Genomic DNA, 13,014 nt, shown 5'->3' with positions numbered 1-13,014 from the left:
TGTTGTCAGTGGCACGGGAATCTGTGTTTCTTTTTGTTGCATCATCTTGTGTCAGCTCTCCGTGTGTGCGGCACCATTCCTGGGCAGGCTGCACTTTCTTTCGCGCTGGGGGGCTCTACTTATGGGGTGCACTCCTTACGCGTGGGGCTCCCCTACACCTGCGTGGCACAGCACTCCTTGCGCGCATCAGCACTGCACATGGGCCAGCTCCACACAGGTCAAGGAGGCCCGGGGTTTGAACCGCAGATCTCCCGTGTGATAGATGGACGCCCTAACCACTGGGTCAAGTCCACCGCCCTGATTATACTCTTTGATAGACCATCTGGTATATGAATAAATCTAAATAAAACTGCTTAATAAATTAATAAATAAATGTGTAAGAATAGCCAGAAATAGCCTCTGTAGCAGTTTGATATTATTGATGAATTCCAAAAAGAAATCTTGGATTATGTTTGTAAACTGATCTTTTCCTCTGGGCATATGAGATTATATTGGACCTCTTGTGTCAGTAGGGCATTGAGTCTCCACCTGTTGGTGGGTGGGGACTCACAGATAAAAGACATGGCAAAGGAGTGGTGGATTTTTGATGTTAGAGTTTGATGCTGGAACCCTGGAAAGTAAGCTCACAGAGGAAACAGAAGCAAGCCCCAGGAAGAGAGGAACCCTGAGTTCAGGAAGAAGCAAGCCCTGGGAAGAGAGGAACCCAGGAAGCCTGAACCTTTGCAGATGTCGGCAGCCATCTTGCTTCAACATGTGAAAATAGACTTTGGTGAGGGAAGTAACTTATACTTTATGGCCTGGTATCTGTAAGCTCCTACCCCAAATAAATACCCTTTATAAAAACCAACCAATTTCTGGTATTTAGCATCAGTACCGCTTTGGCTGACTAATACAGCATCTATGTACAGCAGGGGAAGCATAGAGAGATGGAGAGGTGAAGAATTCTCTTGTTTGTTTTTTTGTTTGTTTCTTGTCTATTATTATAATTATTATTACTACTGAAATAATGAAAATGCTTTAATATTGATTGAAGTGATGAATGCACAACTATGTGATTATACCAAATACCATTGGTTGGATACTTTTGATGAATTGTATGCCTTATTAATATGTAGCAATAAAATTAATTTGTTTAAAAATATCAAATTCCAAAAGGACTCAAAGATATAAATTATGAATTATTTCTCTAAATTGATCAAGTATCACACTAACCTTATCGATAATGTGCATCTTTGTAGAGAACCATAAATGAAGAAAAAAATGTCATTGTGTTGGAAAAGGGGGATAGATCTATTTCAGGGATGTAACAGTGATGCTCCATTATAGCAACACCTAAAGACCATGTATCTACAGCTCCAACAAGATTGGTCACTTCATTTGTGCAAATCCCAGGTATTTTTCCTATGTGGGAATCAGGCTCTTGAATGCTAACTTGGGGTCCTGGCTAATTGTTCTGGGGGCTGTTATGTCCTTCTCAAAGTATAAGTCCCCAATATCTCCAGTTGATGTAATTTTACAGTGAGTCCAACAGGAATAACACCCTTCTTGGGTAAAAATAACAACTCGTGAAACAGACTCCATCCATTAGAGTTGGAGAGTTTGAAGTGGTCTTCAAGAATTTATTTCTCATGTTGGCTGTCATAAATAACAACACAGCCCAAGCCTCAGGGGCACCACAAACCAGCTTAGCTTCTTCCTTAACACAGTGTCTACAAATAATGGAATAATGCTGGATTTGGGGTAACCTGCCTGCCCCACTGCTAACACTTCATGATGTACAGATTAACTGTACAGGTGAGTAAGAATAATCTCTATCTATACTGAAGGAAGATGCATCCTGGGTGTCTAGAGAGGCTCAAGGAATCATTTGGAGTTGTTTACTTGGTCAGTCTTAGGAAATATTGAGTCATGGTTCCAGAGTATTTTTCTGATTCTTCATGTATATGTGTGTGTGTGTGTGTTTGTGTGTGTACATATATATATATATATTTTAGGTACTGGGACTGGGGATTGAACCCATGTCCTCAGAAGTGGAAAGCTGGTGCTCAACCACTGAGCCACATCGGCTCCCCTGAGCTGGTTTTTTCATTTGTTTCCTTGTTTTTGTTTGTTTTTAGGAGGCACCAGGAAGCTAATTTGGGACCTCCCATGTGGGAAGCTAGTGCTCAACTGCTTGAGCCACATCTTCTCCCATTCTTATATTTTTTATTCTACTTGTTTGTCTTGGACTTGTCCGGTGTCTTAAATGCTTCTGTTTATCTATTGTCCCTACAAATGATTTAATAAATGATCCAAAGATTGGAAACAGGATAAAATCACACTGATCAATGCTTTAATTAAAACCCAGATCTCTGCAAATGAAACTTCATTTTCAAGGAGAATCAACAATAGTGTTCAATATTTGGACAATCCTTGATGAATCTCCCTGGTAATTTCATTGAGTGAGGACCAAAACGGGGAAACTGAGAGTAAAAGACATTCGCACACTTTTAGGAAAAGATTGATTGTTCTGCAGCCTACTAGAAATCAGGATGAGGGGTTATTCTTGGAGGAGTAGGGACTGGAAAAGAGGATGGATGGGTGGCTTCTGGGGTGCTGGTAATGTTTTCTTCTTGTTGCAGGTGCTTTTTATTTTTTTATTTTTAAAGAAGCTTCAGATTACATAAATGTTACACGGAAAATGTAGAGGATTCCCATATGCCCTACTCCTTCCCCTTCCCATTTCCCCCCATTAACAACATCTTTCATTAGCATGGTACATTTGTTACAAGTGATGAACACAAATTGAAGCATTTCTACAAACCATGGTCTATAGTTTACATTGTTTCACATGGTGCATTCACAATTTTAAAGGTTTTGACAAGATGTGTAATGGCCTGTATCCATCATTGCAATATCATGCAGAACAATTCCAATGTCCCTAAAATGCCCTACGTTGCACCGATTCTTTTCTCTCCCTCCCCTCAGAACCTCTGGTGACCACCGTCTCTACATCAGTGTTGCAAGTTCTTCCATGACTAGAATAACGATAAGTATACTTTAGTTCCCCCCTTATGTGTGTTCATTCCTCAATCTTGAAGATTTTAGGATGGTGAGGCCCACTCTGCTTCTGATTGAAAGGGGCTTAGATCCCATGGGGTAGATGGATGGAACTGTTGGCTTGCGTTGTAGATACTCTGTTTTTTGAGGTGGGCATTGTCTATCATAATCCTCTTGTTATGTCCTAGGTGAGTCTGATGAACTGGAGAGTAGGTGTTGGCAGCAACTCTGCTGAGATTCAGGGTTCGACCAGCGCATGAACATGAATATGTTCAATTTGTGAAAATTCATCAATTTGTACCCTTATGACACATGCATTTTTTGTTTATGTTGTATTCTGAAGTTTTTTTTAATTAAAAAAATTTAACCTAGGGGTGGTTGAACTTCTCTTTTTGATGTGACAGACTTTTCTCAAAATGTGTCTAAAAGATAGGACAACTTTTAGCAGTCCATTGCCTTAACCACTAGGTCACCTCCTCAGGACAGCTTTTAAATGCAGTTTAGCTAATCTAAATTTTTTTTTTTTAAAGATTTATTTTTATTTATTTAATTCCCCTCCCCTTCCCCGGTTGTCTGTTTTCTGTGTCTTTTTGCTGCGTCTTGTTTCTTTGTCCGCTTCTGTTGTCGTCAGCGGCACGGAAGTGTGGGTGGCGCCATTCCTCAGCAGGCTGCTCCCTCCTTCACGCTGGGCGGCTCTCCTTATGGATGCACTCCTTGCGCGTGGGGCTCCCCTATGCGGGGGACACCCCCGAAGGCTCTCCTTATGGATGCACTCCTTGTACGTGGGGCTCCCCTACGCGGGGGACACCCCTGTGTGGCAGGGCACTCCTTGCGCGCATCAGCACTGCACATGGGCCAGCTCCACACGGGTCAAGGAGGCCCGGGGCTTGAACCGCGGGCCTCCCATGTGGTAGATGGACGCCCTAACCACTGGGCCAAAGTCCGTTTCCCCATAGCTAATCTAAATTGAGGATCACAATAATATATCAAATTACTTCTAGAATCTTCAGTCCTTAACCCAGGGCTGGGAACCTGGCAATGCCTATTAATTGTTTTCCTTGTGTGAACTGATAAACACCTGTGATCTTCTAAGTTTCTCCCTCTTCCAGGGTGGGGTCCAGCTGGGACTATGGGACATTTGAGTGTCTCAGGCACGGGCAGTGTGAGGAGTGTGAGAAGCCTGAGGGGAGCTGGGTTGTGAGGGGCATTTCATTAAATGGAAAGAACATTTTGGAACCGAGGGTGGTACAGAACCACAGAGTAATTAGAGTAACACAATCACTGTAGGCGGGGCTGCCCCACCCACCCCCAAGTACTTGTGAGGAACTACTTCTGCAGAAGCTGGCTGATTGCTGCTGCTGCTGAACCACGGTGCTCTCATCTTTCCAGTGCTCCAGGGCTTGATACAGCAGTTTGGGGGTAAGTCTTGGAGAACCCCTCATCTGAAGAGTTGAGGCACGTGGGTTCAGGTACCCCCAGGGACTGCTGTGATCCCTATGACCAGCATGCAGCCTGGTCTGCGGCTGAGGGTGGAAGAGGAAGGAGGCTGCCTCTTTGTTCTCATGCAGAGCAGAGAACCCAGAGAAGTTCAAAGACAAGGGAAGTGGTGGGTCCAGGAATTTTTTTTTTTTTTTGAGGTACGGGGGGGTGGGGGGGGGGCTGGAAAGGCGATGTTCAATCACCGAGCCATGGAGGCTCCCCTGAAATGGTGTGTTCACATTTGTTTGATGCTCAACCGCTTGAGTCACATCTGCTTCCAGGAGGCTGAATTTTTTTTTTTTTTTTTTTTTTAGGGGGCAGGATTTTAATCAAGGTTTCCTGGCTCTGGGATCCTGCACTTAACCAAAATGTTAAAACTTATATTTCAGAATTTTAAGGGCGAAGCCATTCCCAGTGGTCAGGGTAGTGGAGTGGGGCAGGAAACAAACTCCAGGGCCATTTCTGCCTCAGGCGCTGGAGTCACTGCAGGCGGATAGGAAGCCACTCCTAGTGGAGGCCCTAAGGGTGAGAACGAAATGGCTCTAAGAATTCCATCTCCTTCCATCCTGGCTCAATTCCAACCAGAGAAACAGAAAGATACCAAGTTCCAGGGTGCTGGGTTTGGATATGTGTGCTGTAAGCTCTGTGGTTCCTAAGCCAGAGAGTCACTAAACAAATAACAAGGAACGGAAGGAATAATGACAACGATTCTCCCTGTTTCATAAACGAGGGAAAGGCAAAGCGCGGTTAGTAGCCCGCGTGAAATCTGACAGCTGATGAGCGAGAGCGCCGGTTTCAAAAGTCAGCACTCTAAGCTACTCTCCTATCAATTAAGCATCTACTATGTGTCAGAAACCGTACTGGAAGCTTTTTCTTGCTTCTCTCCCAGTAATCTTTCCAGTCACGTTGGAAAGTAATAATTAGACTCGTTTACATTTGAAGAAACCAAGGCTCAGAGATGGCTGCCTCGGCCAGCCTGACCTTTCGCCGACACAAGCTCTCCACGGCTCTGTTCCTCCATGGACTCCGTCTCTGAATGACTCTCAGGGGAAAGGGGGCGGGCTGCGGGCTCTTTATGTTGATCTGTTTTCTCAGCAGATGTCGGCGTCCTCCTCAGCGCCACGCTCCTCATCGCCGTCGAGAACGCTGTGGCAGGAAGTTGGCCGTTTTGGCCGGAAGCTGGTCCGCAGGCGGCCCCTAGAGCCGGGCGAGGGCTCTGCGGGCGGCTTGGCCCGCTGCCTGAGCATGTTGGACCTGGTGGCCTTGGGTGTGGGCAGCACCCTGGGGGCAGGCGTGTACGTCCTGGCCGGTGAAGTGGCCAGGGACAAAGCGGGACCCTCGACGGTCATCTGCTTCCTGGTCGCAGGCCTGTCTTCCGCGTTGGCGGGGCTCTGCTACGCGGAGTTTGGGGCCCGCGTGCCATGCTCCCGCTCGGGGTATCTCTACATCTACGTCACCATGGGCCAAGTGTGGGCCTTTGTCACTGGCTGGAACCTCCTTCTCTCCTCTGTCATCGGTGAGGTGATGGGCAGGGAGGAGATGAGAGTTAGTGAGAGCAGACTGGGGAATTGGGGGACCGGCTCTCTTCACCCCCGCTCGCCAGCATATGGCTCTCCATTTCGTGTGGGGGAGAGTGGGTGGTGGTGGGGCAGGGGGCGGGGCAAGACCTCATTCTCCTCAGCTCTGTGCTGCTCTCCTTGAAGGATTCCACAAAGAACCCAGAACTGTAGAAAGTGAGATGAGGGGAGACGTTCCACAAGGCTCTGCCCCTCACCGTTCTGAAATTTTTGCTCAGTTGCCATCTTTGTGAGATTTCCCCGACCCACCTGATTTGAAACTCCATCCCACTTTCCTGTTTTCTTTCCATCCACAGCGTTTATCTCCTAACACGCTCAATAGTTTTTTTTTTTAGACTTATTTACTTTTTATTTATTGCTCTCTTCTTCTCCCCTCCCCTTCCCAATTGTCTGCTCTCTCTGTCCGTTCCTGTGTGTTCTTCTGTGACCACTTCTATCCTTATCAGTGGCACTGGGAATCTGTGTTTTTTTTGTTGTTGTTGCATCATCTTGCTCTGTCAGCTCTCTGTGTGTGCGGTACCATTCCTGGGCAGGCTGCACTTTCTTTCGCGCTGGGCGGCTCTCCTTACGGGGTGCACTCCTTGTGCATGGGGCTCTCCTACGCAGGGGACACCCCTGCGTGGCAAGGCACTCCTGCGCGCATCAGCACTCTTCTCATGAAAGTAAACTCTTCAAGATTAGGTTGTGCTTTTTTTTTTAGTTATAGATCCCATGGTGCATAGTAGGGCTCGATTTTTGTTGATGAATGTCCCTCCTTCGGCTCCTGCAGGTTCTGCCAGCGTGGCCAGGGCCTGGAGTGCTTCCTTTGACAACCTGATTGGGAACCACATCTCCCGGGTCCTCCAGGGCAGCATCTTACTGCACATGCCCCATATCTTCTCCAAGTATCCAGACTTCTTTGCCCTGGGCCTCATTCTGCTGTTTACTGGTATGCAGGGGCCAAAGATAAGATGGGAAGAGGGGAGTGTGGAGGGGGAGCTGGGGTGGGAAAGGCTTGGGTTGGGGCTGGAAATGGCCCTCCTGGCATTCTGGGCCAGATAATTCAGTGTTGTGGGTGCTCTCCTGGGCACTGGAAGATGTTTAGCAGGGTCTCTGGAGTCTATCCACTAATCCCCCATTCCAAAATGATCAAAAATATCTCTGGACTTTGCCAAGTGTTCCTTGGGGGGAGGGGGGCAGAAATCACCTCCAGCTGAGAACCACTCACTTGGGCTGACAAGTCACTTCTATCCTGAAACCAAAGTTCTTTTTTAAATATTCCATCTTTCATGCAGGACTGCTGGCACTGGGAGTCAAAGAGTCAGCCCTCGTTACCAAGGTGTTCACGAGCATAAATGTTTCAGTTCTCTGCTTTGTCATCCTCTCTGGCTTCATTAAGGGGGACCTGCACAACTGGCAGCTTGCACAAGAAGACTACAACCTGGCCATGCTTGGAGCCAATGACACTCACAGGTTAGGACAGCTCCTGGCCCCCATGGTATATGGTGGGAGGTAGGGGCACCTGGACTGAGGGGTCCAGGTGGTGGGCGGTGGGAGCCCAAGACTTGGTGTTAACTGAGCACCTCATGTTCTTCCTCATTATTTTATTTTTTTAAAGATTTTATTCCCCGCCCCTCCCCCCCATTGTCTGCTCTCTGTCCATTTGCTGTGTGTTCATCTGTGTCTGCTTGTATTCTCATTAGGCAACTCTAGGAAACAATCCTGGGACCTTCCAGAGTGGGAGAGAGGCAATTACCCTCTTGTACCACCTTGGCTCCCTATTCTCTTATGTCTTCTTATTTTTCTCCTGTGTCTCTTGTTGTGTCATCTTGCTGTGCCAGCTCTCTGCATCTCTTGTGCATGGTGGCTTTCCTGCATGGGCCAGCAATCCTCATGGGTCAGCTCACTGCCTGGGCCAGCTTGGCCTCACCAGGAGGCCCTGGGCATCGAACCCTGGGCCTCCTATATGGTAGACAGGAACCCAGTTGCTTCAGCCACGTCCGTTTCCCTCCTCATTCTTTTTCTCCCCATAGCTTGGGCTCTCTGGGCTCCGGAGGATTTGTGCCTTTTGGTTTGGATGGGATTCTCCGTGGAGCAGCCACATGTTTCTTTGCATTTGTTGGTTTTGAAAGCATTGCCACTACAGGTAACGCAGTCCCACAAGGGGTCCAGCCCCAGTTTGGGCTGTCCTTGGGCACAGTTGGCTGAAGGCCAGCCTGATGTGGGGAGTGGGGCTAAGTGGAGAGAGGGTTTCCCGCCTTTGCCTCAGTGTGCTCTCCTGACCATATGCTCATACCCATCCTGCAGGCGAGGAAGCCCACAGCCCGCAGCGGTCCATCCCCTTGAGCATCGTGATCTCACTCTTCATCTGCTCCTTGGCGTACTTTGGGGTCTCCGCGGCACTCACCCTCATGATGCCCTACTACCAGGTTCATCCCGAGAGCCCCTTGCCAGGGGCTTTTGTCCACGTTGGATGGGCCCCTGCCACATATGCAGTGGCTGTTGGCTCCCTCTGTGCCCTCTCATCCAGGTCAGGTCAAAAGCTTTCTCCCCATCTCCTCTCAGGAGGTCTCCCAGCCATCAGGATTGTGGGGTGAGACGCAGAGGCACCTTACCCCACAAAGGCTAGGGACAAGAGGCACGAACTGGCCCCTGCTTCCACGGGTGCCCACGCACATCCCGTGTGTCTCCTCCAGCCTCCTGGGCTCCATGTTCACAATGCCTCGGGTGACCTATGCCATGGCAGAAGATGGCCTCCTTTTCCATAGCCTTGCCCGGATCTGCGCCCGCACAAAGACTCCTGTCAGAGCCACCGTGGTCTCTGGGGTCTTTGCAGGTGAAAATGCAAAATCTGTGTCTTTTTAAAATCAATTTCCTCGACTTGGATATTTCCAGGAGTTTCTCATCTCCCCCCATTTTTTTTTTTTTTGTCCCCTTGTTCTAGCACTCATGGCGTTCCTCTTTGAGCTTGGCGATCTCGTGGACCTCATGTCCATTGGGACCCTGCTTTCTTACTCCCTGGTGTCCTTCTCTGTTCTCGTCCTCAGGTGAGACACCATCACACCTTGAGTGGAGGCCTAGGACTCATGGAGATGGACAAGTTGCTAATCCTCCCTCCTAAGAGCACTGCCATATTACCATGGGAACTGCGTAGATTGGGCTGCCTGCTGTTGGATGAGTAGGGGCTGGTGTTAATACTGCCTTAACACCTCTAATTCAGGTACCAGCCAGACCAGAATTCAAGCAAGAATGAGGAAATGGAGGTGGGAACACTGGACTTGATGTCTGTACTTGAAGCACAGCCCGTGGAATCTGTACCTGAAGCAGAAACCTCTAAGCTTCTAAAATGTCTGTGTGACTCCAACACCACCCCTACTCTGGAATCTGGCAAAACCGTCAACATTTGTGCCTTTCTACTTGGTAAACAGTGAGATTTCTCTTCGGGATGTTCCGAAATTGATGGGAAGGGGGTAGAATGTGGTCTTTGGTTGAGAAGTCTTGGGGAAATGATGGGCCCTCTTGATCTGGGGTGTTTTGAGGTGGGGCATGACCCAACAACGTAACTTTTGGCTCCTGGAGTTGAACCTAATCTTCTCCTAATTTGATCCTCACAGCTGTACTGCTGACTGCCCTATGCCTGGTACTGGCCCAGTGGCCCAGGCAGCTGTTCTCTGGGGACCTGGTTTATATAGCAGTGGCTGTGCTGCTGCTGGAACTCATTGCTGGGATCACTTTTATCATTTGGAGGAAGCCCCAGAACCCCACTCCTCTTCATTTCAAGGTAAATTACCTTTATTATGTCCCCAAATTATTCACCTTGAGTAATCAACTCTTCATGCCTTGAGGTCCAACAGGTCCATAAGCTCTCTTTGCTAGACCAGGGGAAGAAAAGGGGAGTTGCTAAAACCAGTGTGGATTATTCCCTGATCTCCCCTCTACTTGTTCCATTTCTCCGTACCTGCTTTTTCTGTTGGCATCCAACCAGATACCCAATTGAACAGGTGCTGAATGCACAGCCTGAGTGGGATTGGGGTCTTCTTCCCTCACAAGTGGGGTAGGGAACCTCATTTTCAGACTCCCATGGTGTATTCAGGGATGGACCAACTTTGCCCACAGGTTCCTGCTGTGCCTGCCCTCCCGCTGGTGAACATCTTCATCAATGTTTACTTGATGATGCAAATGAGCACTGGAACCTGGACCTTATTTGGAGTCTGGATGGTAATAGGTAAGTAGCTTCTTGGGGAAAAGATTCCTCTTGTGTGATTGAGCCCACCTTCTTCCCACTACCTCTCCCTAAAAATATTTCAGACTCCAAAAGTAGGAAGCTTTTGGGCATTTATTCATGGGAAGAGTGACTCCATCTCATCTCCCTACTAGGATTTGCTATCTACTTTGGATATGGAATCCAACACAGCTTGGAGAAGAAAAATGACCATCAGCCACCAGCCTCAAGCTCCCAGACTCTTGATGAAAACATTCATAGTCCTGAATTGGCTTACCACAGAACAGATGCAGTGAGCAACCTCTCCACCACACCGGAGGGTTTTTCTGGCTCAAGGGGAAGTTTGGTGGCAGGCAGATGTATTTAGAGCCCTGTATGTATTGCCAGTGGGCAAAATGCCATTAATGTAGATATGTTTTTAACAGAAACATATATGTTTCTGTTAAAATATAAGTTTAACACACAATTATTATACCATTTTCTTATTAATTTTATTTGGTTATTTTGTTGGCTTTGTTCTTGGAGAGGTTTTGGATCACAGAAAGGTCACAACTGTGGCAGGGGAGGATCACTGGTGTGGGGTGTTGATGATGGGGGATGTGTAGGGAGGGGCACATCTGGGGCATTCCTACCTCTAAGACATATGAATATATTTTAAGTGTTCAAGGGATGCTGTCTTGGTGGGTGGAGACCCACACAATAACAAAGAGAATATTGAATTCCCATCCTGGGGAGCCCTGCTACATTCTCTAATAGAGTGGCAGGAATCCCCTAAGTACAAGGGCAGTGCTTAGTGAAGGAAGACAGACAATTATACTAGGCCCTTGATATTGATACTTATGAACCTTTTTCTGTGAAATAGAAACTTAGCCTAGTATTATATGTTCCCTAAGAGTTAGTTTCTGAAAACCTCCTTGTTGCTCAGATGTGGCCTCTCTCTAAGCCTAACTCAGCACATAAACACACTACTTTCCCCCTGGTGTGGGACATGACTCCCAGGTATGAGCCTCCCTGGCACTGAGGAATTATTACCAAGTGCCAAATAGCAATGCATCTAGGAAAAGACCTTGACCAATAAGGGGAAATATTAAGTACAAATGAGTTTTTATGGCTAAGAGATTTCAAAGTGAGCCAGAAGGTCATTCCAGAGGTTATACTTAAGCACATCCCAGCAGGATCTCATTGACTGCTTCAAACAGGAAACTGTTTACTATCTACAGGAAACTACCTCAAACATTCAGGCTCCTGAGCATTCTAGAGACATTCAGACACTATAAGCAGGGCAGAAAAGCACAGGAATTTGGCACCCTGTCAGTGTGCCTTACGCAGGAATTTATGCTCCCTAGTGTAACAGAGTTAAGACTCATTTATAGTTTCCTACACATGACTCTTCTGTCCCTTTCATTTGAATTTATAATTAGCACTATATTTGTTAAATATATGTCCCAGAGACTTAAATCTTTGGACTCTTCTTATGTCAGTTGAGCTTTTAATCTCAGAAGAGTTGCAACATCTACTCTCCAATTCACTGGACTCACCATGGACAACTAACGAGATGATGATGGACAACTAATGAGATGACGATGGACAACATACATCCCAAGGAACAAAGAGTATCTGCAACTGCAAGCAAGGCAGTTCCATCCATTTGCCCCATGGACTTAAGCCCCCTCTCAATTAGAAACAGAATGGGCACTATCATCCTAAAATCCTCAGGTTTGGGGAATGAACAATGGACTAAATTAGACTTACTATTATTCTGTTATGGACTTACTATTCTAGCAATAGAAGAACTTTTATCATTGATATGGAGGCAGTGGCCACTGAGGATTCTGGGGCAGAGTGAGAAGGAGGAATAGGTATAACATGGGGTTATTTTCAGGACATTGAAATTGTCCTGCATGATATTACAGTGATGGATACAGTCCATTATATATTTTGCTGTAACCTACAAAAGTGCAGGACAGAGTGTAAACAATAAACTATAGTCCACGGTTAGTAGCATTGCTTCAATATGTGTTCATCAACTGTAACAAATGTAATATCCAGAAAGATGTTAATGTCGGAAAGTGGGTGGGGGAGGAGGGGTATATAGGAATCCCTTATATTTTTTAGGTATCATTTATGTAATCTAAAGCTTCTTTAAAAATAAAAAAAAAACAAACATGTACCAAGTAAAAAAAGTTTAACATACAGAAAAGTGCATACAGGGAAGCAGCTTTGACTCAACTGATAGAGCGTCTGCCTACCATGTGAGGGGTCCAGGGTCCAAACCCTGGGCCTCCTGACCCTTGTGGTGAGCTGGCCCACATGCAGTGCTGATGCACACAAGGAGTGCCGTGCCACTCAGTGGTGTTCCTGCATAGGGGAGCCCCATGCACAAGGAGTGTGCCCTGTGAGGAGAGCTGCCCATGCAAAAAATGCGCAGCCTGCCCAGGAGTGGGGCCACACACAATGGAGAGTTGCTGCAGCAAGATGACACAACAAAAAGATTCCTGGTGCCACTGACAAGAATCCAAGTGAACACAAGAACACACACAGCAAATGGACATAGAAAGAAACAATGGGGATGGGGGGGGGGTAGAAATAAAAAAAGTGTGTACAGAAAAGTGTACAGTGAGATGAAATTGCAAAGTAAATACAGTGCAATGCAGTGCAAGCAGCACTTGGAGAAACATATTAGTTGTGCACAGTAATCACCTTGGGCTTGCTTCCAGT

The 13,014-nt window shown here is 46.9% G+C and overlaps 1 protein-coding gene across 2 annotated transcripts; it reads left to right on the top strand.

Annotated features, from left to right (window-relative positions):
- The first annotated feature begins 4,400 nt into the window (after positions 1-4,400).
- LOC101446179 (cationic amino acid transporter 3-like) lies at positions 4,401-10,790 on the top strand. Of its 2 annotated transcripts, none has more exons than XM_058280769.1 (12): positions 4,401-4,458; positions 5,617-6,034; positions 6,865-7,023; positions 7,370-7,547; positions 8,108-8,220; positions 8,382-8,604; positions 8,771-8,910; positions 9,019-9,121; positions 9,295-9,494; positions 9,689-9,855; positions 10,191-10,299; positions 10,452-10,790. In XM_058280769.1, exons 2-12 carry the CDS (start codon positions 5,617-5,619, stop codon positions 10,661-10,663), a joined length of 2,022 nt encoding a protein of 673 aa, XP_058136752.1. In that variant the 5' UTR covers positions 4,401-4,458; the 3' UTR covers positions 10,664-10,790. The 2 variants fall into 2 exon arrangements, with proteins under 2 accessions (XP_058136752.1, XP_023447946.2); XM_023592178.2 differs by having other exon boundaries at positions 4,405-4,458; positions 5,614-6,034.
- The last annotated feature ends 2,224 nt before the right edge of the window (positions 10,791-13,014 follow it).

This window comes from Dasypus novemcinctus, chromosome 18 (assembly GCF_030445035.2).
Source record: "Dasypus novemcinctus isolate mDasNov1 chromosome 18, mDasNov1.1.hap2, whole genome shotgun sequence".
Taxonomy (NCBI): domain Eukaryota; kingdom Metazoa; phylum Chordata; class Mammalia; order Cingulata; family Dasypodidae; genus Dasypus; species Dasypus novemcinctus.
This window is presented reverse-complemented; position numbering and strand designations above follow the sequence as displayed.

Excerpts from the sequence above, each read along its gene's own strand:
- LOC101446179 (XM_058280769.1), top strand. The coding sequence starts at position 5,617 with ATGTCGGCGTCCTCCTCAGCGCCACGCTCCTCATCGCCGTCGAGAACG. Across the intron at positions 6,035-6,864 it reads CCTTCTCTCCTCTGTCATCG|GTTCTGCCAGCGTGGCCAGG; the intron begins GTGAGGTGATGG and ends CGGCTCCTGCAG. Across the intron at positions 9,495-9,688 it reads CATTTGTGCCTTTCTACTTG|CTGTACTGCTGACTGCCCTA; the intron begins GTAAACAGTGAG and ends TGATCCTCACAG.